This window comes from Anthonomus grandis, chromosome 22 (assembly GCF_022605725.1).
Source record: "Anthonomus grandis grandis chromosome 22, icAntGran1.3, whole genome shotgun sequence".
NCBI lineage: Eukaryota > Metazoa > Arthropoda > Insecta > Coleoptera > Curculionidae > Anthonomus > Anthonomus grandis.
In genome coordinates this window covers 28,538,214-28,564,345 of record NC_065567.1, presented here as the reverse complement: position 1 = coordinate 28,564,345, position 26,132 = coordinate 28,538,214, and the positions used below count along the sequence as shown (strand labels likewise).

The window sequence follows — 26,132 nt, the reverse complement described above, 5'->3', positions numbered from 1 at the left end:
ACCCTCTTGCCCCTATTTTGACAGCTTATTGGTTTCCTTGACAAGTGACAGTTAAGCCACGCGCGATATTTAGCGCCCCCATATGTTGGCGTCGCCTAATTAAATAATCTCCCTTTTCCAGCGTTACCACGATAGGGTGAAGATGTGTCTTATTAATTGTTTAAACGATTTTCGTTTTTTTTTGTAATTCAATGTTAAGCAAGTGACTTAGTTAACCGTTCAAGTGCCTAAACATAAATTACGTCATGGAGAACCTGTTGTTAATGTCTTCCACCTCGATCCCCCATGATATCCCTATGGGGGAGAACCCGGCGGAGTCCTGCTATATCAACGATTCAGTGTGTGTATATGTTTCTAAATCCAATCAAATTGAAATACTACGACTTCCATGTATGCAGTTAGATAAATTAGAGTTGCCCCCAGAAGTCCCGATTCACGAGAACATTATTCACCTTAGCTATGCAAAGTCACAAAATGTGCTGCATATTACAACAGACTTTTTCTTGATTGTCTATGATTTTCGCGACAGCATTTTTTCAGTGCATAAAACTGACTTAAAGTCCAAAATCATTCGATCCACTTGGAATCCTTTAGGGACCCATTTGATTCTCATTACCGAGAATGAAAACATTTACTCATATTCATGTACCTTTTCTGATGCTGAGAATAAGTATAAGTTCCATTTAAGCCATAATAGTTCACTGGACTCGCCTGTGCCATCTACTTCCCATGTCGGATGGGGAGCCTACAGTACCCAATTCAAGGGCATTAAAAAAGTTGAAAAGACTGTCACTGGTATGTATTGTCTTTCTGTTTATTTTTCATAAATTATAATATGTGGTGATTTCCTCAGAAATCCCACAGGCCTATGAGAAGCCTGTAATATCATGGCGCAACAACGGAGAGATGTTCGTTGTCAATTATTGGTGTGACAACCGGAGGCTACTGAAGGTGTTTGATAACGAGTGCAACGCCTTGTACTGCTCTGACCACCATGTGAATCTTTTACCTCCAGTTGCATTTAAACCCATGGGAAATGCTATTGCTACTTGCAGCTTAAATGGAGACATTCCTAACCTAGTCATTTCAGAAAAGAATTGTCTTATTAGGTTTGAGTCGGATGTCCCAGATATAGAGGTAAGTTGTATTTTTTATTAAAATCTGTTTTGTCACATGCTGAAAGTTGATATTTTGGATGCGTTATATAAAAGGTCTCTTATGGGTATTGTACTTGGTAAAGGAATTTGTTTTGATGAAGGTCTGGTTTAGCAGCTTTCCTGAATATTGCACTCAAAAAATAATAAAAATGCCTTAAAAATGTGTGTTATTTTATCAAGAGAAATATTTATTCATAACCTCAAATCAGATTACAATAAATCTGGCCTCAAGGTTTTAGGTATGAATTTTTAGATTATAATAACAAAGTCCTTAATTTGTTTTTTTTTTTGCTTATTTTGGTTTTTCCAGATAGTATTTAGGTTACAATAAACAACATTTTCATTTGTCTTTTTAAATGCAGTATTTAGTATAAAGTTAAATGAGTTAACATTTTTGGATACTGGTAAACCAGAGTTTTGTCCTTTTTCTGAACTGCATAGTTAGTTGTAAGTCTTTTGTTTGTTCTTACATTATTCTAATGGTGGAGTGACAAATCTACTAATTGCATCTGAAATTATGGCGAAATGCTTAAAATGTGTGTAATTCTAACCTAAACTGATCTCAATCCAACCAAATCTGACCCAACTTAACTATAAAAGCATTGGAAAATAAATTTCCGAGAGTCTTTATTACTGTAAAAGTTGCACTCTTCATCGTAAAATGACATTCAGGGAACTTTTCCTCATCTTAGCATCAAAGCTAGAACTTATTTTTGCATAATTTTAAGTATAATATTTAGAAAAGTTGGGTTGGGTTTATAACTGCAGGTATGATTAAAATGCATAAAGATCAAAACTAATTAACATTTATTGTACCTACAACAAAATATGACATTTACATAATGTTTTTTTCCATGTTACTTAAAAAATACAGTATTAGTGGGTAGTTCTTATGAGCTAAATGAAAATACACCCTGATTGGCAAATAACTTTTAAAAAACCTTCAGTTTTTTGCAGTGGTATTTTAAATCTTACGATGTACCTGGACTTGTAAATTTTATTAGAAAAACTGACTGAAATGTGAAGGTGCTCTTCGTTTATATTTTACTCTTTTATTTTGAAAATATGTTAGTGTGAAGTATAAATGCATAATAATTTTTTATTGACTTGTTTAAGACCTCATGAAAAATTACACTAAGGTTCTTTGCTGGTTCTGAATAATGAAAACATTCTGGTTTCCCATTTTATTTTCTTGCAAAGAAAATCCACTACTCTTATCATCATAATATTGCTTCAAATAAAATTACATACATTTTAATTCTCTGCCCATAATTTTAGATGCCATCTTCAGGCACAACACCCGTTAAATAAAAAACTACTGAGCTCCAATTCCTCACTGTTTTTGAGTTTTTTTTATTAATACTATTACTAATAAAACACCCTGATGAAAAGTCTCAAACCTCATTATCTATTTTCCTTCTAGGGTGACATCAAAAACCTAAAATACCACCCAGATAAAGCCCTTTTAGCCGTTCACAGTGCAACAAAGTCACATTCTCAAATAAACATTTATTATTATGCAAATGATTTGTGGTACCTCAAACAGCAATTAAATTACTTAAAAGATGATGTTTTGCTAACATTCGATTGGGGAAAAGACACTGGGAATGAATATGAATTATATGTACTGACCACAAATAATTTCTGGTCATATAAATATGAGTTTGATGTATATGGTGCTTCCAATCAGTTAGCGGCAGTGATAAATGGCCGGAAAGTACATTTAACAAATTTCCATGAAGAAATTGTGCCACCACCGAAATCCAGTGTTGTCAAGACTTTTTCAAAACCAGTTAATCAAATATTGTATTTCCCTTTAAAGCAGGTATATGGTTTTGTATTATCTGATGACAGTACAGTTCACATGAGGTATGTGGATCTAGTCAGTGATATTCCTTTTGATAATTCAAATGATGATATTGGCGAGCTAGATGTGCCAGTTGAAGAGAATTCTATGTCAACATTTAAAGAGGTGGTTAATGGCATTAATTATAAATTTCATTTAAATAATAAAGGGGAACTTTTGATTAATGATACCATTACTTTGCTCAATATAAATTCTATATATGTGACTGAAAATTATTTACTTCTGGTGAAAACAAAAAGCAATGATTGCAAGTTGTATTGCGTACGATTAACAGATGCAGTCAAAAATTTTAATTGTTTTGCCTTGGAGACATGTTTCTCAAGGAATGTAGAGCATGGAGCAAAGATTGTTGGCATAAAGGAAAAGCAATTTGTAGTACTGCTTATGCCAAGAGGCAATTTTGAAACAGTTACATGCCGTCTTATTGACATTGATTTGGTTGAACAACTGATCGGAGCAAACAAGTGGGATGAGGCAATTGATTTGATTAAAATTAGGAAACTTGACTGGAATTTGCTTATTGATTTGTCCAAATATTGGTTCCTTGAACATGTCAAAGATTTCATTGAAGCTGCTGATAGATGCTTAATTCTAAACACTATTGTGTCAGACTTTAAAAAAGACAATTGCTTAGAAAGTACATATCATTTTTGGAAACCAGACAAGTCTCCCAAAGTGCTTTATGATAGACAGAAACTAGATGCTCGTTTAACCAAAGAATTGGTCTTTAAAAGTGTACTAATGCAGTTAGTTCTGACAAATCTTGTAAAGTTTATGCCTGGCATCATCAAAATGCAAATAAAACATTTTAGTTTAAAGGGAGCCCTGTCCACTTTGAATCAGATTTATAGATTAGGACCATTATACCACAAGACATATGAAACAGGGCTTAAAATAATATTACAACAAAAAGACCAGAAGGAAGTCATAGGGGTTGCGGCAAGTTTATTTGATGTCAGTTTCTTAGAATTCCTATATAGCCAGTGTGCTGAGGACCCTTTTCAATATAAAGATGAAATTACTAGTTTAACAAATGAGAGCAAGAAAGATGAAATATCGCTGAGAACCAAAATGTCTATGAAGGGTAATAATCCAGAAACAACCACCAGATACCTTGTGAGAAATCTTGAACTTCCGGCTAAAATCATAGAAGATTATATCAGGAAGCACAAAACAGCCCGGGCAGCTTATGATGGATTGCCTACCACAAACAAATATTTCCAGTTAATATCAAAACTTTATGCTAGTGAACTATCCTACAATAAGAAAAACATGGAAGCAGGGATGATTTTAGAACGCGCGGGTCTATACAAGGAAGCGCTCATATGCTACAAACTATCATTTGATTGGCAAAGAACCATTGGTGTTCTCTCAAAAATGGATTTACAGCACGATCTTAAATTGCAAATATATGTGTCGATGGCAAAATATTTGGAAGCAAATGATCGGATCGATGATGCTGCAATGCTACTGGAGCGTTTTGTCGGCGATGTCCCGGCAGCCTGTAAAATGTTGCTGGATCATTATCAATTCAAAAAGGCTTCATTTTTGCTGATACAGCATGGCAAGCAGGCGGATATAAGTAAGTTAGAATTTAATAGTGAGTTAAACCATCTTTTTCCTTAATTATATTTTCAGATACATTATTAAAGCCGGCGCTATTAAAGTTCTGCAAAGACGTTTTGGAAAAGGTGACCTATCTGATCGACTACGTTTCTTCGTTAACAGACCGTTTAGAAACAGTCAGAGACGAAAAGATTTCAAAATATGTTAGCCGCCAGTCGGCCAATCAAGGCTATGATGTGGAAGAAGGAACGGAAGAATTGGGAAATGACTCTGAATATGGAAGTGTGGCCTCCTCCTCGGTTAAATCAAGTTCTCGAGCATCGAAGAGGTATGTTAAAGTCAGTGAAATGTTAAAAATTATTTTACAATTTAATCATTGCAGTTCTACGACATCTTCGCGCAATAGACGCAAGAAGGAGCGTAAGAAGACGGACTTGAAAATGGGTGGAACTTATGAAGATATAGCGATTATACGAGAACTTTATATTATGATGAGTGAATTGGTTAACCTAGGAGGTGAAATACACAATGTGTGCAATCTGATATTGGACGAGGACCATTATCAGTTAGCCACGGAGTTACAGGGGGTCCTCCGATTGATCCACGCAACACTACGTGAAAACATTCCGAAGATTTGGTCCGAAGTGTTTATGAGTGCTGAGTTGTCCAATGATCCGAAGGTTTTAGGTGTTGTTGAAAATAGATGTGAGATCGGTAAGGTTTTTTAACATTTTCACATTAAGATATGCATTTTTATGTTTTTTACAGACGAAATCTGTTTGAAACCTCCTAAGATAGACTCTGCTAGCGATTGGTTCTTATGTATTTATCCTAGTGAATAGTATTTGACATTTTTCACACGTGTTCCTTAGCGTTTTAGTCAATATGTTAATGAGTTTAGAAGAAATGTTTTTGTTAATGTTACTTATGTTAGAAAAAATGTTTTAGTTTATGTTGTTGCGTTGAGAAAAAATTTTTAGTTTGTTCTATATTTATTAGTCCAGTTTCAGTGCGAACTGATACTTACTGTTACCGGTAACTTCTGCCAGTGATATTACTATTTTTATATTAAAAAAAAACTAGTTTTTAATAAAAGTTTTTCTATTTACTTCTAATTTTATTTATTTATCCAAAATATCACCAATAAATAGGATCACTTGCTGATTTCACTGCCTGGAACCTGACAATCCATCCAGTACCACCATTGTTTATGGAAGACGTGTATATTAGTTCCAATGTATTCCCTTCAGAGTACAAAACTGCCGGCTTAACCTGAAAACGTTTAGGTTAAAACCATCGGAATTACAATGCAGAAATTTTACCCCTGAACAGAATTTTGTGCTCTCGCCTCCAGTGAATACTTTCACGTTATTAGAATTGCATGCACCGCCAATATCAAAGTCTGGAAAAAAAAATAATTACAGGAGTAAAGTACAGACATACGTGATAATAGGTGGCAAAAAATATAACAAACATTCATATAGAAATTAATAAAATTTAAGCAAATAATACAAAACCGTAACCTTATTTGTGTCAATATTAGGTTTATTAAATGCTCTCATTCTGGTGGTCCTACATGATTTATTTTAGCAATGTTATAATGATTTAAAGCAATTATCACTTAAAACCTTCTGAATACTTGTTAAATACTGTGTAATCTACTTCAAGTTTAAAATTTTTATATTTTTTGAGTGTGGTTTTTTTGTCAACTGAACCAAGGAGAAAAAACAAAATTACAATGGCAATTGTATGAACTTACCCATGAACTTAAGAGCAACCTTGTAACCTTTCGGCACCATGACCTTCCAAGTGCACTCAGCTTCTTTCCTATAAGGGTTCGGGTACAAGGGACTTGTAAATTTCCCTTTAAGGTTGTATAGTTGCCCTCCACATCCCTGAGGCTGATCTGATGCGATATACATCAAATGAAACGTTATATAGCGATTATCGTTGTTGTACGATTTTAGGACTAGTTTGCTTGAATTTGAAAAGATCGGATCGGGTATCATAATTCCACAAGTTCTTAAAAGTCTCGGGCCTGTTGAGTTTGTTTCTCTTATCTGAAATTGAATACATATTTGTATTTTGTTACACATCTATTTAGTGAAGTGAGAGAATAAGTAAAATATCTTAAATAATTTAAAAGTTATAAAAAGAAAAGGCCCCTCAGTATAAATTTAAAGCTATTGAACTCCCAAAAACATTCTTCCTGAAAGGCTCCGATGTAAAATCCCTGTTTACCTCAAAAACTTGTTTTAATTACTTTTTTTAACTCTGGTTGAATTAACATACCTCAAATCCTGTTTTGCTACAATTAATAGATCTGTCATAGAAAAAGAACGACATAAAGTAAATCGAGAGTGTCTTATTTGGATCCGCTATTATGTTGATTTCACAGTTTTTAGCAAAATTCTGGAAGTTTTCAATCCTGCCTTCATTGCCATAGATAGTTCGGTTACAACCTAAAATTTACAGTGCAAAAAATGATTTTCTACTAAAGAAAAATTGATTCTCACTGCCTGAGCTATATTTTAACTTAAAGCCTCTGCCTCGTTTGCCTCCGTATGAAGGTATACTTTTAAAAATGAGCATGATCTCATTGCCAGTCGAATAATAATCAAACGGTTTGGAACCATTTTCACAAACCTCATATTGGCCTAATTGCTAAAAAAATTAACCAGATATTAATAATTAAAAAACAGAAAAAAATGAACCCAACCAAATTTCCTCGGGATTCAAACTTTGCTGATGGTCCATACCCATCAGTGATCAAAAGTCTTTTCGGATCTTCTTTGATCGTTAGTTTATCACCTTCGCACATATCAGACGAGGACATTTCTTCAGGGAAATTAACGTCATCAAATTCCAGCCTTATCCTCCTAGCTGTGGTTCGGATAATCCAAGTGCATTTTATATTTTCTGGATACTGGTTGGGGTAATCAGGCGAAGTGAGTTCTTTAAGCTCATTAGTTGCGCTTAGATCTGACGGACCACACTTTGCTACAAAGATAAACGATGATTTTATAAGTGAGATTTTTGCCAGATTCCACTTACATTGCACAGGTTTTAATGTAACCGAAAACGCATTGCTTTGGGAAACTGCTGAATAGAATCGAATATAAGCTGTCCTCCAAGAAGTAGTAAAGCTCCTTTTAAGTGAATTATCTGAAGTGCACAGTTTGGCCATTTGTTCAGCAAAAGGTCCAGCACCATCTCTCACCTATTGTGATACGTATTAAGTAAAATTTGTTTTTTTTCAATATGCAATATCTTGAAAAGTAACATTTGGAAACCATGCTAAAGGGACGTTTTTATTAAAGTGTATATTTTTGAAGTATTTGCTCAATGTTTAACATATTTTCTTTTCCAAGATTCTGAAGATATCTTTTGGATAATTTGAATTATATTACTAAAGTGTACTTCGGATCTATCTTAATTGCTTCCTTGGCCTCTTTATCTGCCAATTAATTTCCTAACAATTCTGTGTGTCTTTTTAACCAAATGAATGCTACCTTAGAATTATGTTTATCAAGATTTCTGATAGCCTCTCGAATCTTAAAAATTATGTTGGTTTTTAAGTGATTGTGAATCAGAAAGTATTAAAAGGTTTGAAATTATATTAGCATCACTAATAAATTTCAGAGCTTCCAATATTGCTAATGCCCCTGCAGTAAAAATAGAAGCATAGTCCTCACACTTGTACTTTTTTTTAATATTAATTTTCGGAATAATAAAGGCACAACCTGTACCATCACCAGTTTTTGATTCATCTGTGTATATTTCTAAGTAATTTTGAATTATCCTCAAGGGTTAAAATTTTAATAATGCAAAATGTGAAACTTACATCAATAAAAGCACACGTGCAAAAATAAGTGTGATTTTTAACAGGATTCGAACAATTCCGCGCAATGTTTATTAAGGTGAACTCCATTTCCACTTTGTAGTCCGCTGGTGCAAAGATCGTCCAATGACAGTCCATATGCGGTAAATTATTTGGAGCATTCAGGTATTTGGTTTCTGTTAAGTTTATTTTACCTCCACAACCAGCAGATGGGCCTAAAGATGATCGGTTTTGAGTCTAAAACGCAAAATACGCACGTGCATCTTTACCATAAGTGAAATAAACTTCTCCTCTAAATTCTTTAAAGCTCTCAGACGAAGCCTGGGCAGAGATAAGCATCGTGTTGGTCCTCGAATATATCGGTTGTTCATCTGTTATTTCTCCACAAAGGGAGGCTAATTTTTTATTGTTATTTGGCGAGAGGGACTCGTACACTTGTAACCGATCGACTATGCACAATCTGGACATGTTCAAATGCTGTATTCTGCAAGTAATACAATTATCAATAACTATTATTAAATGTTTGAATGTTGGCGTACTTTAGAACTGGTATTTGATTGAGTGGGGCAGTAACATACCAATTACAATCAATTTTTGTTTGATAATATCTCATTATCCCTTGCAAGTGGGAAACGTCGTGTACTGGCATCTGCAAGGCGCTTGGTTGTGTGATGTTTCCACCGCAAGCTAAAAATGAAATTCTTAGACAATTTTTTCTTTTTTTTTTCTCAAATACTTACATGCATCTTTAAAAGAGATTTGAAATTTGTTCTTCCGAAAAGCCATATAGTCTTGCTCGAATTTAAAGGTAATTGTAACTCGTTTTTGCAAGCGTATTAAAGCAGGCAAAGTTTTTCCACAATATACTTGTTTTAGCCGTCGGAAGGTACCTGTTTCCTCTATGGTTATGTTGGCTTTTTTGCATGATGCAGTGTCACCTTCTATAACAGTTCAATTATTGACCAATTTAATGCTATGATATTTAAACAAATTACCAGTGTTTAATTGGAAATCCAGAAATCGCACGTTAATGACTCCTGAAGGTTTTTTACTGGAGATGGTATAAACGCATATTGCCTTAGGTACACCGAAGTAATATGAATCGTAGCCGTTACGGTGGTAGCCAGGACTTGCTATGAACTTCTCAGTTTCATCTGCTACATATTCGCCACCGCATTCCCAATCTATTTCGGCCTAAAATATGTACACATTCTTGGATCTTGACTGTATGTTTTAAAGTACAAAAAAAGTTATGGTAAGTTTATTCATGCTTACAAAAATTTTTTACAGTACAGTGTAAATATCATATAATTAGAAAAAATTTATACATACATATAGAAAAAAAACAGCTCTAAAAATCCCGCAAGGATTATTAAAATAAGTTTTGTTTTATTTTACCACGTTTGCCTTAAAAGTTTGAGATGGAAAAGTTTTATTCAAGAACCCCCTGCACATTTCAAGATGTGTACTAAAAAACCACTTTACCTGAAAACCTTTGGCATTAATCGAATTATTATCACTTCTAAATATCACTCTCATCATATTGTTTGTAGAAACCATATCGCTTGGTAAGGTCCTCCCACAAAACTTTCCACGCGATTCCCACTTGTTCTCTTTCCTATCAAATACCTCAACATAGTCTTTGGTGCAGTTAGGACTTTCCTCGATATGAAATCTCCCGTAGAAACTTAACTTGACGGTGTTGCCACTGTCCGTTTGGATATCCCAAACGCATTCTTCGTTATCTCCATAATTACCGGAGTAATAATTTGGGGTGCGAATAGTGGTAATTGTTTGAATATATCCGCCACAACCTAGCAACCAACTTATTAGTAATAATAAAAACATTAATCTTAGGAACTACCCACCACGCGATTCCTCCTTATAATCTAAACTAAATCCATTCTCAGTTGAATTCCCTAAAGCATCTTTTTCATAAACGTACTCTATCAACACATTACTCCCCTCACTAATGAATGCAGACTCTGGCTTTTGATCTTTGCAATATTTTGCTATTCTAGGATCTCGTGCTGTCATTCCGTTGTAAACCGCCACATAATTTTTGCTACATTCTCCGCCAAGTACCAAACTGGTGAAATTTATGTGGGCTCTTCCATCCATGGAAATATGCCATGAACATTCTATAGATTCTGGAGGGGCATGGGGAAAGTTGGGCGAGATAATCTTGCCGCCTTCTGCAGTTCCTCCACATTTAAATATTTTATAGTGAATCGTATAGTTTAGAAACTGACCATCATTTACTGCCTAAAATATGTATGACTTCTTGCTATTCATTAGTTAGAATGGCATACTACTTACCGATATGCTAGTTTCGGGATATCCGGACCGGTAAACACTATTTCGAGTATTCTGGCAAAGTTTTGCAATATATCCAAGAGGAAATTCGATATTAATATATGCCTTATTATAAAAACAGTTTGAATTAGTTAAGTTGGTCTGAATTGAAACTTGCATACTTAATGTCTCTGATTGCAATTCATTTCGCACATAAAGACATTGGAAGATGGATAAATTTTGTGGGGCAACCAACGTTCCAGAGGTGCTGTTTAGGTCCCCTTGGCATGCTAAGGAATCGTTTTATAATTATTTGTGTGGTTATTAAATTTACAACATACCTGCGGGTAAGTCAGAAGAATAACTAATCTTAAACCCACGTTTCCTGCTGCTCGTTTTTTTCCAAACCATAAGAATTGCTTTGTTATCACTTGTTCTGAATGTAGCCTTGGATCGTATCATTTCACTATTTGCAACTACAGGACCACCGAAATCTTCCCTTATATAAAGGTAAGACGTATCTGGATCTAAGTCCATATCATCAACCACAAATGATATACTGCGACCTTTTGGCACGGTAATGATCCAGTGGCAAGTGTAAGTAGTGGTCGTGAATTGTGGATAATTTGGACTTTGCAAAACTCCCGAGTCTTCCGACGTTTCACCTCCACAACCTCGAATTAAATTGATTTACTTAAGTTAATAAACAACAGTGATTTAAATGACTTACTAGCAGGTTCATAATCAATATTAAGTTTAAACTGGTCACTGTTAGATTTGCACACGTAAGTTATCACCATTTCGTTGGTAGGAGACTTTAGTTCATCAGGATTGTTTCCGTTACAAAATGCTCCAAGGGACACTTAAAAATAAAACAGCTTTATACTAAAACAAAACTGTTTTTTTTAAGTATTACCATTATTGCCTTCGGCAGCACTAAACACTACAATTTTCGACGCAGTGTCCCTCGTGGTACAATTCGATATATGCTGAGCAACATTCATCGTTTTGAAACTCAAAATAACCCTGAAAAGAGGATTCATTTTCACATACCAAGTGCAATTGTCGCCGAATTTTATATTGTGTGCAGCTGAGTTTATAACCAATGATTCCCTAATCGTTCCTCCACAGTAGTTTACTGATACGTTCGCTTTAAAACCATCACCAGGCTCTTCGGAGTCAGTAAAATATTTCACTCTTAAAACGTTGTTTTTAGTTCTTTCAGTGCTCGGTGTAACGTCACAAAGAGTTTTTATTAACGGTGAAAGGTCTGAGCTACCATCTCTCAGTTCAACGTATTCCTGAACGCAGCTGTAAATTCAAACGGTTTAGAGAGTCAATATATTTGCAAGTTAAATTGTATAATACCCATAACCCGAATGCACATCAAATCGATCTTCGAAATCTATCCGTAAAATCTCTCCGGGGGGTGCTCTAATGGTCCATATGCATTCAGTGTGTGGCGGAGGTATGTTAGGATAATTAGGAGATGCAATTTCAACTGACGTATCGTCTTGCGTTAAAATAATATCACCGCCGCAATCAAATGATTGTTCTGCATATTTTAAGGTGAAACCCTGCGATAATGGCTTTGTTAATAAAAATATTTATTAAGTGCATCAAGCGTTACCTTAATAGATGTTGACCCCATGTACTTAATAAATAGATGGTTGCTAGTGGATTCTAAATCAGGAGGCATAGTTTGACCGCAAAATTTACCTTTACCTAAGTATGGACTATCAGCAAACTGTCCATTTCTGATTAGAATATAGTTGGGACAGTGGCCTTCGGACGCATCTCCAAGGTCAAAAGTGGTGAAGTGAAGTTTGATTGTATGACCAGATCGTACCGAGATTTGCCATTCACACTAAAGCGTTTCAAACAAATTAATGTAATATTTAAGAAAATCATATTTACAACTTACCTGCGAACCGAGAGAATGATTTTTACCAAACTCGATGATGCCCAATTTGTCGGTCATTATTCCTCCGCAAACTACAACAATAGTGAATGCAATATTTCCATATCACTATATTGTATACTTACCCCCAGCAACAGTAGCTTGAAAACCAGACCCATTATTATATCTGTTCGTTTGGAACTCGACCTTCATCATGTTACCCCCTTTAATCAACTTTTTCTCAACCACCACTGTGGTATTACATATTTCGGCCAATTCGTGCCAATCTGTTTCATGCACATCTTTAGAATAAACCCGAACTACGTCACTGTAAGTGCATACGCGATATCCATTCCATTGACCAAAACTAACATCCCCAAATGTCATTTCTATGTGATATTGAGGTTTAATTTCGTAAATCCACTCGCAATGTATGTTAGGCCCATATCCATTGGGGTAGCCAGGGGAAGTTAGGTTTATCGAGGTTTGGTTTTCAAGTTTATAAATGTAGTGACATTCTAAAATATAGTTTTTTTTACTTTAAGTTTTATTGTTGATTAAAAAGTGTTTTTTACCTTTAGTTTTATTTGCTGAAGGTTTATAGGTCCTGGGCATGGCTTTCCACTCAAGAAGGAACGAGTAGTCTAATCTTCTATTGTAGGTTTCACTGAGGATGTACATTGAATTGGATGTTGACAGAATAGAGCTGAATGAGGTGCAAACCACTTTTAGGAGAGGAGCGTCTGAGTTCATACCATCGTAAACCTAGATAAGGTATAGAGTAGAGAAAATAAGTGTGTTGCACTTAATGTTAATAGTTTTGAGTACTAGTGTAAGGCAAAACGTTCTTAATTGCACATAAATAATGAACCAATTTAATTTCAAAACGTGGATACGTTACCTTTATTAAATTATCCATACATTCCTCTCCTTGGTTCACATGCAGCTGAATATAAACAGACTTAAGCTCGATTATACCGGATGTATTAGTATGGATCAGCCAAGTTCGAGGGACATACAAGTAATTTGAGCTCTCAGGCATCGGATCTGGATAAAGAAGACTGGATACATAACCCTCTGGTCCAGTCAGCACATTGTCCGTTACTACAAAAGAATGTCAAAGCAAATACTGAAAAATTATGCATGCTCTTACCAGAACTAAACTCTGCATAAAACCCTTTTTTAGCCTCCGGGATATCTTTGGCTAGTCGTGTGGATTTAAAACTTAACCACAGAGCGTCCTGCACAGTTTTGTTTAAAACCGGTAAGTTGCCTCCGCAAAATACGCCTAAAAGGGGCCCCGATGAGTTTGCTACACGAAGTTCCACATAGTCAGTGTTACAGTGGTCCGATTCTGGGATGTCCATTTCAAGGAAGTTGAAGTTTAGACCATTTCCTTTGAAAAAGGAAAATGATAAAAATTGAAAATTCATTCAGCTTCCACTTACCTAGTCCCATAGATATTCTCCAGGTACATTCAGCATTAATTGGGTATTTTTTAGGCCATCCAGGGGATGCGATAAAACCTTCTGCGACATGTAAATCACCACCACAATCTGAAAAAAGCACCAAGCACATTTTTTATAAATAGAGTCGCATCTATCATAGTTGCGGCATATATAAGTTTCTGAGGTTTTGGACTGAGATTGAGTATCAAAGAACATTTAATTTACTTACGATCATCCAAAACTGAATAAGTAGCAACAAACTCAACTTCTTTACTTAAAACGATATGTATGGCAGAACCATCACTAACTATCGGAGGGGGTAGTTTGGAGGTGCAATATTTTGCTATAAGGGGCGCATCGTTTGAAGCTCCACCCCAAAAACCGTAAGCGAATTCATCGGTATCCTCGTCGCACCACATCGACCCGGTTTCGACTTTTGTTACAGTGACAGTAACGTGTTTTGCTAAACAATTTCTTTTTATAGAAGAGTTTCATTAAATAAATATTTACTTACTGGGATCTTCAGATTCGATAGTGTAATTGCAATAATTCGAGTTGTCTTCACTGTCATAAGTGAGCTCGTAACCTCTTGAATGCTCAATCATGCCTTGACTAGACGTCTTAATTTTGGCGCCACATGACTGAAAATTTATCAATTATTTTCTCAGATACACTGCTATATATTGATATGTAAATACCCTTCTAAAAAACGCTTTAAAACCTTTACTTGTAAAAGTACTGTCACTTTTAAACTCCACCAGCATATTGTCAGTACTAGATCGAATCGTTTTGTTAGGATTTACGGTGTTATTGCATATAGTATCTAAAAGCGGGTAGGCTTGTGTTGGTCCATCATAAACCTAAAATCCGTTTCAATTAACCGACAAAATATAAAATAATATAGTTTAAACACCTTGATATAATTAAGCTTGCAGTCGTATATCCTCACTAAGTCGACATCTTGAAAATTTAACTCTACAACGTGATTTTCGCCAGCGGTAATCAACCACTCGCAAGTTTCATTTAAGTTATAGTTCTTAGGGTAGTTAGGAGAATATATGCTTCCGTGTGGTGCCGACATTTCACCACCACAAGCTATAAAAAAACAAAAGTTGAATTTTTTTAAAGGAAAGTCTATATACTTACTTGTTGGAGTTGTCATATAAAAAGCGGAAAACCCATTTCCTTGATAGCTATAATCAGCCTTAAACCGCACAAACATTTCATTACCCGTGGAAGTCAGCTTAACCGTCTTTTTTTCATGGCAAAGTTTGGCAAGCTCCTGATAAGTATCATCCCTACCATTAAAAACCTATAACCCATTTTTTAGGCCCAAAAACAATGACGTTAAAATTAAACTTACTTGTACATAATCATACATACAAGTCGAATCCTTCTCAACGTCTATACCATAAAAACTAAGTTCAATACTATTCCCGAAAGGTACCTTTATATGCCAGCTACATTCGATAGATGAAGGATAGGGATCAGGATAGTTTGGAGTTGAAAACGAGTCAAACTCCTCGGTTAATATACCACCACAACCTAAAATTTACCACTCAGTTATTTACTTACTATTTAATTTATTTATTACCAAATAATGCCCACTCCAGTCTAAATCCAGTGCCCATTAGCAAACTATCACTAACGAAATGCACTCGGGCCATGTTGGAATTTATTGTTATTAAGCCGGGATTTTTGTCTCCGCAATAACGATCGAATTTCTCCCATTGAGGTGTTTCGGAATCTGTCTCAGTTGCATATTCAATCTAGAAATTATTACATATAAGTCAAATGATCTAAGTATCATTTCTTTTTTAAATGAAATGTTTATTCGTAATATTACACAATAAGTCAGCGCAAGTCAGATTAGTTTTCGACGTTGTCAATAAAAAGTGTATGTATTCCTGAATTCATTAAAATATGTATGGGAGGACCTATCAGTATATTTTTTTATAGACACTTAATAAATGTGTTTAATATAGGGTTATTTTAAACGTAGCGGTTTAGTTAAACTAAACAAGCTAGGATTCGTCCTTTAAGATTTAATAATTTTAAAAGGCATGTATGTCAACTTCATTTGGCTTATAACTTATTATGAACCCAGCTTGTTTAATAAACTTCCCAAAAAAGTTATTATGTAATATTAAAAAGGTGAAAGTTGAATTAAAGCAGTTCTTGCTCAATAATCCTACCCTTTTTCTAAATATATTTGTCTGAAATTATCTACTATTAAAGTCGCTTCTTTTTACACTATCTATCGCCTCTTATTATTATTGTTTTATCATCGTCTGTTTTATTTTTTATATCTGATATCTTTCTTTTTACAATAGTATATTTTTCCTAGTTTTTTAAGGGGAGTCATGGCATACAAATTCCAAGATGTACATTTTGGGTTTTATTATTTTGAATAAATTTGAATTATCACTAATCAACTCACCTCTACATAATCATAACGGCATTGTCCTGAAGCCAACGTAGTGGACCTTTCTAAGGCAAAATTTGAAAAAGTCATATTAATCTTGTTCCCCTTATCCACATGAATTTCCCATAAGCAATCCTGGTCCTGGGGATAATCGTTAGGAAAGTTTGGACTTTCAATGACACCCCCGAACCCGGTGAGGGTATTTTTACATACTGTAGAATACTGAATGTTAAACCCTCGCCCCTGAAAGCTGACGTCCGAGAAAAACCGAATTAACATGGTGTTTGCAGATGACATGACCGGATTAGTTTGAGGCTTGCAGTATTTTCCTAGTTGCGGTGAGTTTGTTGTTAAACCATCGAAAATCTGAAATAAAATAATGTTAATTTACCTTAAACAAGCATTTAAATAAACATAAATACCTGCACGTAATCTATTTGGCAAACGCTAGAAAGTTCCAAGTCGATATCAGCAAAATACACTTGAATCTTCGATCCGGGGTTAACATGAATTTTCCAAGTACACTCAGTGTTTTTGAAGTAAGGTTCCGGATAATGTGGAGAAGTAATTGATCCAGCAGGGCTAGTCAAAGTGCCCCCACATCCAGTAGATCCTGTCATCCATTCGATTTTAAATCCAGGGGCAACTTTGCTGTTGTCTGAATGGAATTTTAAGTACAACTTGTCTGTATGTGAAGAAATGGTTTTGGGCACGGTGGTGCCACAATACTTCCCAACCAATGGCGACGATGAACTACCACCATTTCTAAAATCCTTAATGTAACATAATATGAACAAGAAATTAAATTAAACTTCAACCTTATCTCAAGCCAATCGTATCGACATCCAGAATAAGCCTCCAAAGAAAAATTCAAAAACTTCAACAATATTTGACTGTTATGTGGTACATTTATAGTCCAAGTGCAATCGATATCTCTGGGATAGTTATTAGGATAATCCGGGGATTTCAACACGCCTGCTGGACTGTAGTAATTTCCTCCACAAGCTACATAAGGCATCATTTAATTAAAAAAGTGAAACAAAACAAATATCCCTTCTAACCTTGACTTTCCTTAATAACATTATAAGTCAAAATAAAACCCGCTCCGGGAACAGTGTAATCAGAAGCAAAGTCAATAGTGACTATATTGGAGGTGCTAGTCATCATGGGGGGTATGGTGGAACCACAAAATTTCCCCATTAAACCCCCGTAACCAGGGACAGAGGAGTTGTCGAATACTTGTACATAGTCGAAGTCGCAATTGCTGGTACTTTCCAAGCCGAACATAATCCAGGTTAAATGTATTACGTTTCCTGGAATAACGGAGATTACCCAGCGGCATTTTTTGTCTGAGGCGTACTTTTCTTCACCCCTTGGGGGATATTTTATTGTACCCGTTTCACCTCTGATAAGACCACCACAACCTAAGACAATTAATAGTTACTTAAAATATATTTTTTTAATTATAAATTTATTTACCAACATCCATTGTCGTGTATGTTCCATTAACATACATCCTTCTAAATCGTCTGGTATCACTGTTCACTTTAATATACAAATAATTAGTGCTTGACGTGAGAGATACTTTTCCAGCTTTTTGGTCGTATTCGCCTAATAAAGTAGCATTTTCGTTATCGCCATCCCAAATCTATTAATAAGAAACAATAATAGTAAAATGGATTTCGTTGGGGGCAATTCAATAACCTTTACAACATTTTGCATCGAAGGCCTAAAACGAAAGGGCATGGAATTAAAATTGTCTACTATGTTTAACTCCAGGGAAATTATCCTTCCAGGTGGTTGTTCTATTAACCAAATACAATCTGACGTTTGACCATTTATGATTAAATCTCCCGAGGGTGCTATAAAGGATTGTTGGCACCCTAAAAAATATTCATTACTAACCAAAATTCTATTCACCTTACTAGACTTACTTGACTCATATTTGATTTTCCAACGGTTTTTCAAGTCATGTCTGGTCTTTGAAATCACTAACAAATCACTCCCGTAAGTGTATACCGGAGGGAGGATTCTACTTCCACAAAATTTCCCTAGCAGTGAGTAATCATCATCGTTTTTGTATTTCACTTGTATCTAAAAAAATACTTCACTACATCTGATTGTTTTAGAGTTGACCTAACATACCGAAACATAAGTGTTACAATCATCCTCCAAATCCATCTCAACAAAATCAAACCTCACAGTTGAATTAGAGGCCAAGTTAATGGCATATTTGCAATATATAGGGAATCTGGTACTCTCCGTTAACGAAACAGACTGGATGTATCCAGAGTTTTGTGTGTAAGTGCCACCGCAACCTGGCAAACCGTCCACGACGCTGTATCCAATTTGGAACCCTCGATAGGTATCTTTCTCGTTCGACTTGAAATGCACAAACCCGATATTTGAGCGCGAATAAAATGGCTGAGTGGCATTTGAGTCGCATAGTTTGGCAAACAGTTCGCGTGGATGCACTACTAGACCTGTGGTAAACTAAAAAACATGATTTTTAAGATAGTTATCAGAAAGATAAATAAATATTACCTCTAAGTAGTCTCCAGAGCAATCAGATTTATCTCCAATGTTTAAAGAATAGATGTGGAATAGCACCCTTTTGTTATAAGGCACAAAGAATTGCCAGTAACAGTCCCTAAAGTAATAAATTTATAATATGATTTTTATACTAAAAAATAGTGTTTACCTATTATTTGGGTAATTAGCAGGCCATCCAGGGGATGTGATCATTGTAATCCCTTCCATTGGTAATCTTTGCCCACATGCTAAAAAACACGATTCTTACTATTCTATTTACAAATTTAAAAAAATCTTACAAGGACTTCTACTTTGCCATTCCACTTCAAATTCGGGATCACCATTATTACTACTAATCCATAAGAAAGCTTTATTATAACTAGTAGTCACTGTCCCATTATTAAAAGGTAACTTAGTGCCACAAAACCTCCCTAAAGAAGGGGCCAAGATTGTTTCCCCATTGTGCACCTAAAAATATCAATATATAGCATTAGTCTCATACCAAAAGTACATCATAAACATGTATAGTTCAGCCTATAGCCTTTCAAAATACTCATGAACACTGTATGGTTCAATGTTTAGCAGGAGTTTAAATATTGCTTTCTTTAACAATCTATGTTTGGCAAAGGTTTAATGCTTACTGGTAGACTATTATAAAATTCGATACAGCTTACATATATGTTCTTCTAGAATGTGCATTTTGGGTTTGTCATCGTTAAAAAGTTCCTTATTTCTATACATTTTTGATTACACATTAAGTATTTTCAATTCTTTAAATTCTCCCTTTAAAATTACGCTTTAGTATCGTTCTAATTATTTTCTTAACTCGCTTTAACTGTCAACTTTGGTTCTATGGTGAATTTTTTTTTTGGGAAATTTTTACGTGGGATTTTGCCATTTTTGCCATTTTGGTTTTTCCTAATTTTTTGAAACTATGTCCTGGTATGTTTACAATGCAAATCTTTGAGTTTCAAGAAGTATCATGCCTTAATCTATTTTTAATAAACCAATTATTAACTGGTATCATAATGTCTTCATAAGAAAAAGAATGTCAAGGGAATTACAAAAAGACTAGTATCTTTGAGGTCGTTTATCTAAATAATAAGAAGTCACTGTCCTGTGATATACCTAAGGCAATATTTGTAATTTCTGAAAGACCCTACCTAATCCACTTTAATGTTACATCACGACTTCCATATAAGCTTAACTTTGATGTCTTTTGATTGATAATTTCAAGTGTCATATGCCTTGCTTGGATCGAGATATAAACCCATCGGGATTTCACCTCGACCCAAAGATCTAATTCAAGAGTTGCTATATTAGTCAACTTGTTCTTCAAATAACTATATGCACATAATAAAAAAATATTAATTAAACTGTAACTTACTTCCAACCATTGTGCCGTGCATGGCTCCTTAGCAAATTTAAATTTCTTAAATTTCAATGTTAAAACTTTATCCTCGTCTGTTGTTATTGTCCATTGGCAAGTGGACCCTCCCAAACGTGTTTCCCGAAAATCATCCGATGGATACTTAATACTACCGTTGCTCCCTGTGAGTTTCCAATCACAACCTTAAAACCACATTCAATTATTTTTAATAATCTTAAAAACCTCACTACACTTACTTCTCTGTTGATTTTGACAAATCGCCCCGCTATATCCTGCAGTGCAAGAGCAAAGAAAGTTACTTCCCCTTGGTAAGCACGTACCACCGTTCATACAAGGCTTGGAGTCGCAAATATGGTTGGTCCGGTCGCAGTAGGTTCCATAATAATTTGGATTGCAAGTACAATGGAATCCGGTGGAGTTGTTACCTGAGCAGCTACCATGAACGCAGGGATTTGGGGTGCAACCGGTTATTTGGCCGGATGAGGTTGCTATGCATCCGCCTGGACCGTATCCAGAACCTGTATAGCCTGGAGGGCATATGCATTGGACCTCTGAGATAGCTATAGAAAACAATTTTGAGTGAGTTTAACCATATATACATAATAGATTGGTTAGGTTTAGGTTATTAGAGTATGCGTCAGTGATTTAGTCCTTGCGAGTTTGTTCATATAAACTCAACTTGATCATACCTATAGAGAATTAAAAAATCAACTCCCTAGAACCTGTGAAAAATTGCAGAAGTTTGTGATGGATTAAAGTTGAAAACATCTTGTCGGACTTGCATTGTCTTATTTATTTAATGTAACACGACGTTTCGGTTGGTAAGTATCTCCAACCGTTATCAAGTGTAAACTGACTTGTTGTTGACTTTGTTTTCACTATACCATTGTCTACCACCTTCAAAAACATGGATTAAAGTTCCTGTACAACTTAGTTTATGGCAAAATTGAGTATCCACATCCAAACTTTGCGTCAAGGAATAGAAGACAGGAGTTTATTTTATTTTTTGTACATTTCCACAGAATCAACTATGGATATTAGTTTAGATATGCAAGGGTTTTAAATCAGCATCAGTAAAATTTATTTAAATATATCAGAAACATCAAAAGTATTATATTTTTTTAAATGGTGTAGCATTTTTTAGGTTAAAACACTTAATAGTTTTAAAATTATTTAGGAAAAACTCCCGTTAAATTCATTAAAGTCACTAAAACTGAAAAATGGAAATTAATGTAACTACATAATTCAGAATCTACTATTATAATAACTTCTAACTGCGTAACTACGATTTAATAAAGTTGATTTAATTTTGATTTGTTAATGGGGTTTTCCCGTGAATAATTAAATAAAATAAAGTCTTACCGGGATTGTTAAAGCATTTGGCCAACAAATGACATCCGCCATTATTAATGTTACAAACTCCCTTGAAAACGCAATTTTTCCCATCACCTGCATACCCCGGTGGACATGGTCCACATTTACTAGACCCCTAAAATAAACTTTTCTTTATCCACGAATGTTACTATTTCATGGAAACTTACTTGAGTGTTTACGCACTCAACTTGGGGCGAAACGCTACAGCCTCCATTAAATAACTCGCACTCATTGATATCTGCACAGTAATACCCATTACCAGTGTACCCTAAACAAGACCATTTAATTAAATAAATTTGAATATTTCTTTTGGCTTACCCGGAGGACAATGTTGGCACATAAAAGAGCCAGGTACATTAACACATTGCACCAAAGGATTGGTGGAGCATGGAGGGTGGTTCTGCTTACATTCATCAACATCTACAGAGCAAGTTAAATGGGTGCCATCTGTGGTCCAACCTGAGTCGCAAATACACTTGTAACCGATCTCGTTGTTTTGAGGTACGCAGAATCCATGACCGCAGATTTCCGGGCCTGCGGTTGCGCAATCGGTCGGCTTTCTGTTGCATTGCATACCTATCCACCCAGCAGCACATGCGCATCTAAATTTTTTTTGTTAGTTTTATTATTTTTTTATATCTAAAGATTTTACTCACTGATAACTCCCTTGAAGGTTAAGGCAAGTGGCCCCATTTTGACACCCCAGGTCGGTTCCTGCATACCTTGCACACTCGTTAATGTCGGTTTCACAAGTTTCACCCTAGGAATTAATAAATAGTTATAGCATTTAATTGTAATATGATAATTGATTACCTCCCATCCAGTTTGGCATTGACAGAGAAACGCATTATATAAGTCCAAGCAAGTCGCTCCGTTTTTGCAAGGGTTGCTTGCGCACTCGTCTTTATTCAAAAGCATGCGCAAGCGACGGACGTTTCTCTGGACGAGCGTCACTCTATTATTGAGTCTTTGGATTTTAACTTCTAAGACGCTACTGTTAAAAGTTGGGATTATTGTGGTATTATTAACTGGACCTACATTGGAAAATCGATTTTCCAGATCGTCCATTCTTCCATAAAATCCGCGAAGCACTCTTTCGTACGCGCTTAGTAGTTTTGTTGCATTGCTAGCCTGAAGAGAGCATTTAATTAATTGAACATTTGAAAAAATAACGCTCACTATTTTGAGCTACTAATATTAGTATACCATTGACGCAAATGTGTTTTAATCAGTTCTACTATTTAATAGCAGACAAATAATTTAAACCCTGTACTACCCCTTTTACTTCACTCAGACTAACCTCCTAGAGACATTAGGAGCATTAATAAAACTAAATTAGTGGCATTTAAGTTTGTTTGCAGTAAACAACTGTAATAAATTTTTTGGAATGTTAATATCAATGATCGGGCTGAAATTCCATGACTATTTTTTAAAATCAAAAATGGCATTCACTTGTTTTCTCTAATTTTTAATAGCCGTTCGTTGTTTTTGTTTCATGACTCAATAAAATAAAATTTATCGTTTTTAGTTTAATCCGCTTGGGTGCCGAATCCGATGACGCAATGTTAACTCAATACTATTACCAGGTCGCCTACATAGCAAAAGCAGTAAATTCTTTTTTAAAATTAAATAAATAGAAGCTAATTGTCTATACCATAGTCAATGCTTCATAGTAATTATAGAATTTTAGTCAAAAATATTTTAAAAGTATCTTATTAATTAAAGTTGGATTATTTTGTGAAGTTAATTTTTTACAGAGGAGGGAGTAATATTTAATAGAGAACCTTATTGAGCTGCTAAATATTGGATTTTTTGTTTATTGTTTCTTTATTTCCAATTTTTGATACTTATTCGCAATTTTATTATTATGAGTTACTATGATTTTATTTTTTGGTGATAATTTTATTATATATTTATGTTTGCCTTTTTTATTGAAAATATTGCATTTTGCTAACTTTCTGAACTCTATTCTTATTAGCTACTTATTTTTAATTTGCAAATGTAGGTACTTTTTAATCACTATTTAGTTATTCTTTAAGTGCTAACTGTTTTATTCAGTAGGAAGCTTTGTCCATTGTATTTTATGATAATCAAGAATGTATTAATTTGCTTTACCTTCTCCAAAGTGGGTAACAGATCAACATCATTAATTTTAAACTCCTTTGCACCAAAGGACATATAATGATCAGATGGAACTGTGATATGCAGGTTATTATCCAAAACATAAATGCGTGCCCTAAAAACCCAGAATTTAAAAAAAATCCTATATCTTAGAATATTCTTACCGGTCTCTAACTGCCGTGGCACCCACAAAAGCAAAAATGCTAAAAAAAAACTGGAGTGCACGTCTCATAATAGAACTATATCATACTTTATAAAATAAAACTATCAACTCAAGTAGTAGCAGTCTACTAGTTGGTTTTAAAACCCGGTGGGTCGCTTGTTAAATTGGTTTTAAAAGGGGCGTATGCGGTTTTGTTTCAAAATTCGCCCCCCACTAGGTTTAGGATTCCAGAAAACAGATATAAAGTTTCAATTGATACTCTTCGGTTACAAAAATTACTCATTTGATCAGAATTACTTAAGCGTTAAGACTTTACCAAAAAAGCATATTATAAACTTACTTAAACCTTATCCTATTTATTTATTGAATAAGCTTTGCTCTTACCCCTTTAAATAAAATTGTATTCACCCACATTGAATTTGAAAGTACTTTACTCATCATAAGTCCAAAAGACCTATACAGAGCAAATCCCTTGTGTAAATCACAATTTACTTAATGCAAGTATTAGCTTCTTATTATCAATCAATTTTTTTTTAAGTACCTTGAAAATGCAAAGCCAGAATAGGCTTATACTGAACTCGACATACCCATTGAAAAAAAAAACATGTAAAAGTTTTTAAAAACTTTTTATTATTGATATTAACAAATTTAACAGCAGCAGTGTGTGAAAGTTTTCAAAAACTTTTATGTAAGTCATATAAACAAAATAAATAAATCAGTGTGCTGCTGCGACAGGTTTTGTCCTCTTCACCTTCTCGCCCTTTTTGCCAGCCGCTTTCGGTGGTTCAGGGTTGGACTCTCCCTCGGTCAACCACAATTCAATGTGGCATGGTGAAGACATGTATGGGTTGATTCTACCGTGGGCACGGTATGTACGACGTCTCAAGCAGGCTGCTCTATTTACCTAAGAGAAAGGAATTTAATCTTTTTAAAGATTAACTTTTAATTAAATTAAAAACTTCTTACCTGAATGTGATCAACAACAAGCCTGTCTACATCCAAGCCACTGTAATCAGCATTACTTTCGGCATTCCTTAACAGCTGAAGAAGGAATTCGGCAGATTTCTTTGGCCATCTACCCTGAGTGGTGCCAAATTGCTTGGCTTGGGCACACCTACCTACTCCACCGTTGAACCTTCTGAATGGAATGCATTCCTTCATGGCAACTACATTTTTAAGGTAGGCCTGTGCCCTTTTTAGAGGCAATTTCCTGATCGCATTGGCAGTTTCACAGGTGTTCTGAAAATTGTTAGACAAATTAGAAAACAATTTAAAACAACTTTATTTAGGTTGTACTACAACTACTTGGGTGAAATATTCCTTAGTGAGCATGAATGAACTAAAATACTTAAGTGACAATGTTGATACAACTACCAGAGCAATGGCGAGGTTTGACTTGTAAGTTACTACTATATAACTAAAAGTAAGTCAGAGTTTGGGAACACTACCAATAAACATTTTAGTGCAGGACCAAACTAACAGACTCTCCTGTCCACTAAGACAAGGGACTTAAATGAGATGTTAAGACAGCAAAAACATATTATAGGTTAGAAGTAAACAGCAGGAATTATAACATAAATATTGTATTAAAAAATGTACCTTGAAGTGTACTCTCAAATTGGAGCCACGGGCTTTGCAGGATTTGGTTGCGTTATCGGGTTCACGAGCGTACCGGCCCATTTTTGATACCTAAAACCAATACAAAAACACTGAGACACCAAAGACACAAAACCAACTTTCTCGTAATTCTTGTGCACCAATTAAATAAATATTGACGCGAATGGCCGCCTAAAGGTTGCAGCTACTCGAAATCACTTTTATTTATTTCGGATGATGCACAGTTTACGAAATATATTCGGATTTTTAAGAAAAAATATTTTAAGACCAACCAAACATACCTATTGGTATGTAATTTTAGGAAGAAAGAGAGAGAAAGATGGAAGCCAACTGAGAAGGAAACAATTTTGACACTGTTGATTATAATGATAGATGGAGCCCAGCGACCAATAGTAATAGTTTATGAAATAGCGTTTTCCATTTGTGAATGAAGAGC

The 26,132-nt window shown here is 35.0% G+C and overlaps 3 protein-coding genes across 4 annotated transcripts; 1 reads left to right on the top strand and 2 right to left on the bottom strand.

Moving 5' to 3' along the window:
- The first annotated feature begins 65 nt into the window (after positions 1-65).
- Positions 66-5,698, top strand: LOC126748176 (elongator complex protein 1). The gene is made up of 6 exons (XM_050457217.1): positions 66-795; positions 854-1,137; positions 2,581-4,606; positions 4,663-4,918; positions 4,973-5,304; positions 5,359-5,698. The coding sequence occupies exons 1-6, from the start codon at positions 246-248 to the stop codon at positions 5,430-5,432; spliced, it is 3,522 nt and encodes a 1,173-aa protein (XP_050313174.1). The 5' UTR covers positions 66-245; the 3' UTR covers positions 5,433-5,698.
- Positions 5,674-24,226, bottom strand: LOC126748175 (cubilin-like). 2 transcript variants are annotated; one of them, XM_050457215.1, is made up of 53 exons: positions 24,081-24,226; positions 23,911-24,031; positions 22,609-22,926; positions 22,452-22,555; positions 22,114-22,397; positions 21,963-22,063; positions 21,784-21,910; positions 20,658-20,981; positions 20,419-20,603; positions 19,331-19,499; positions 19,201-19,279; positions 19,044-19,149; positions 18,645-18,992; positions 18,434-18,593; positions 18,204-18,382; positions 17,979-18,147; positions 17,561-17,923; positions 17,318-17,504; positions 16,922-17,264; positions 16,515-16,865; positions 15,669-15,843; positions 15,438-15,619; positions 15,221-15,386; positions 14,988-15,169; positions 14,773-14,934; positions 14,589-14,715; positions 14,304-14,537; positions 14,075-14,182; positions 13,780-14,022; positions 13,528-13,730; positions 13,202-13,391; positions 12,773-13,144; positions 12,651-12,721; positions 12,357-12,593; positions 12,095-12,303; positions 11,643-12,037; positions 11,457-11,588; positions 11,068-11,400; positions 10,751-11,016; positions 10,300-10,696; positions 9,917-10,245; positions 9,427-9,625; positions 9,172-9,372; positions 8,971-9,118; positions 8,701-8,915; positions 8,435-8,646; positions 7,645-7,810; positions 7,310-7,590; positions 7,107-7,254; positions 6,883-7,052; positions 6,350-6,650; positions 5,913-5,992; positions 5,674-5,862 (listed from the first exon to the last, which is right to left on the bottom strand). In XM_050457215.1, the coding sequence occupies exons 1-53, from the start codon at positions 24,146-24,148 to the stop codon at positions 5,728-5,730; spliced, it is 11,055 nt and encodes a 3,684-aa protein (XP_050313172.1). In that variant the 5' UTR covers positions 24,149-24,226; the 3' UTR covers positions 5,674-5,727. The 2 variants fall into 2 exon arrangements, with proteins under 2 accessions (XP_050313172.1, XP_050313173.1); XM_050457216.1 differs by having other exon boundaries at positions 9,172-9,369.
- A 462-nt stretch (positions 24,227-24,688) lies between these two features.
- LOC126748173 (60S ribosomal protein L17) lies at positions 24,689-26,048 on the bottom strand. The gene is made up of 4 exons (XM_050457212.1): positions 25,978-26,048; positions 25,679-25,768; positions 25,046-25,318; positions 24,689-24,983 (listed from the first exon to the last, which is right to left on the bottom strand). Exons 2-4 carry the CDS (start codon positions 25,757-25,759, stop codon positions 24,795-24,797), a joined length of 543 nt encoding a protein of 180 aa, XP_050313169.1. The 5' UTR covers positions 25,760-25,768; positions 25,978-26,048; the 3' UTR covers positions 24,689-24,794.
- Between the last annotated feature and the right edge of the window lie 84 nt (positions 26,049-26,132).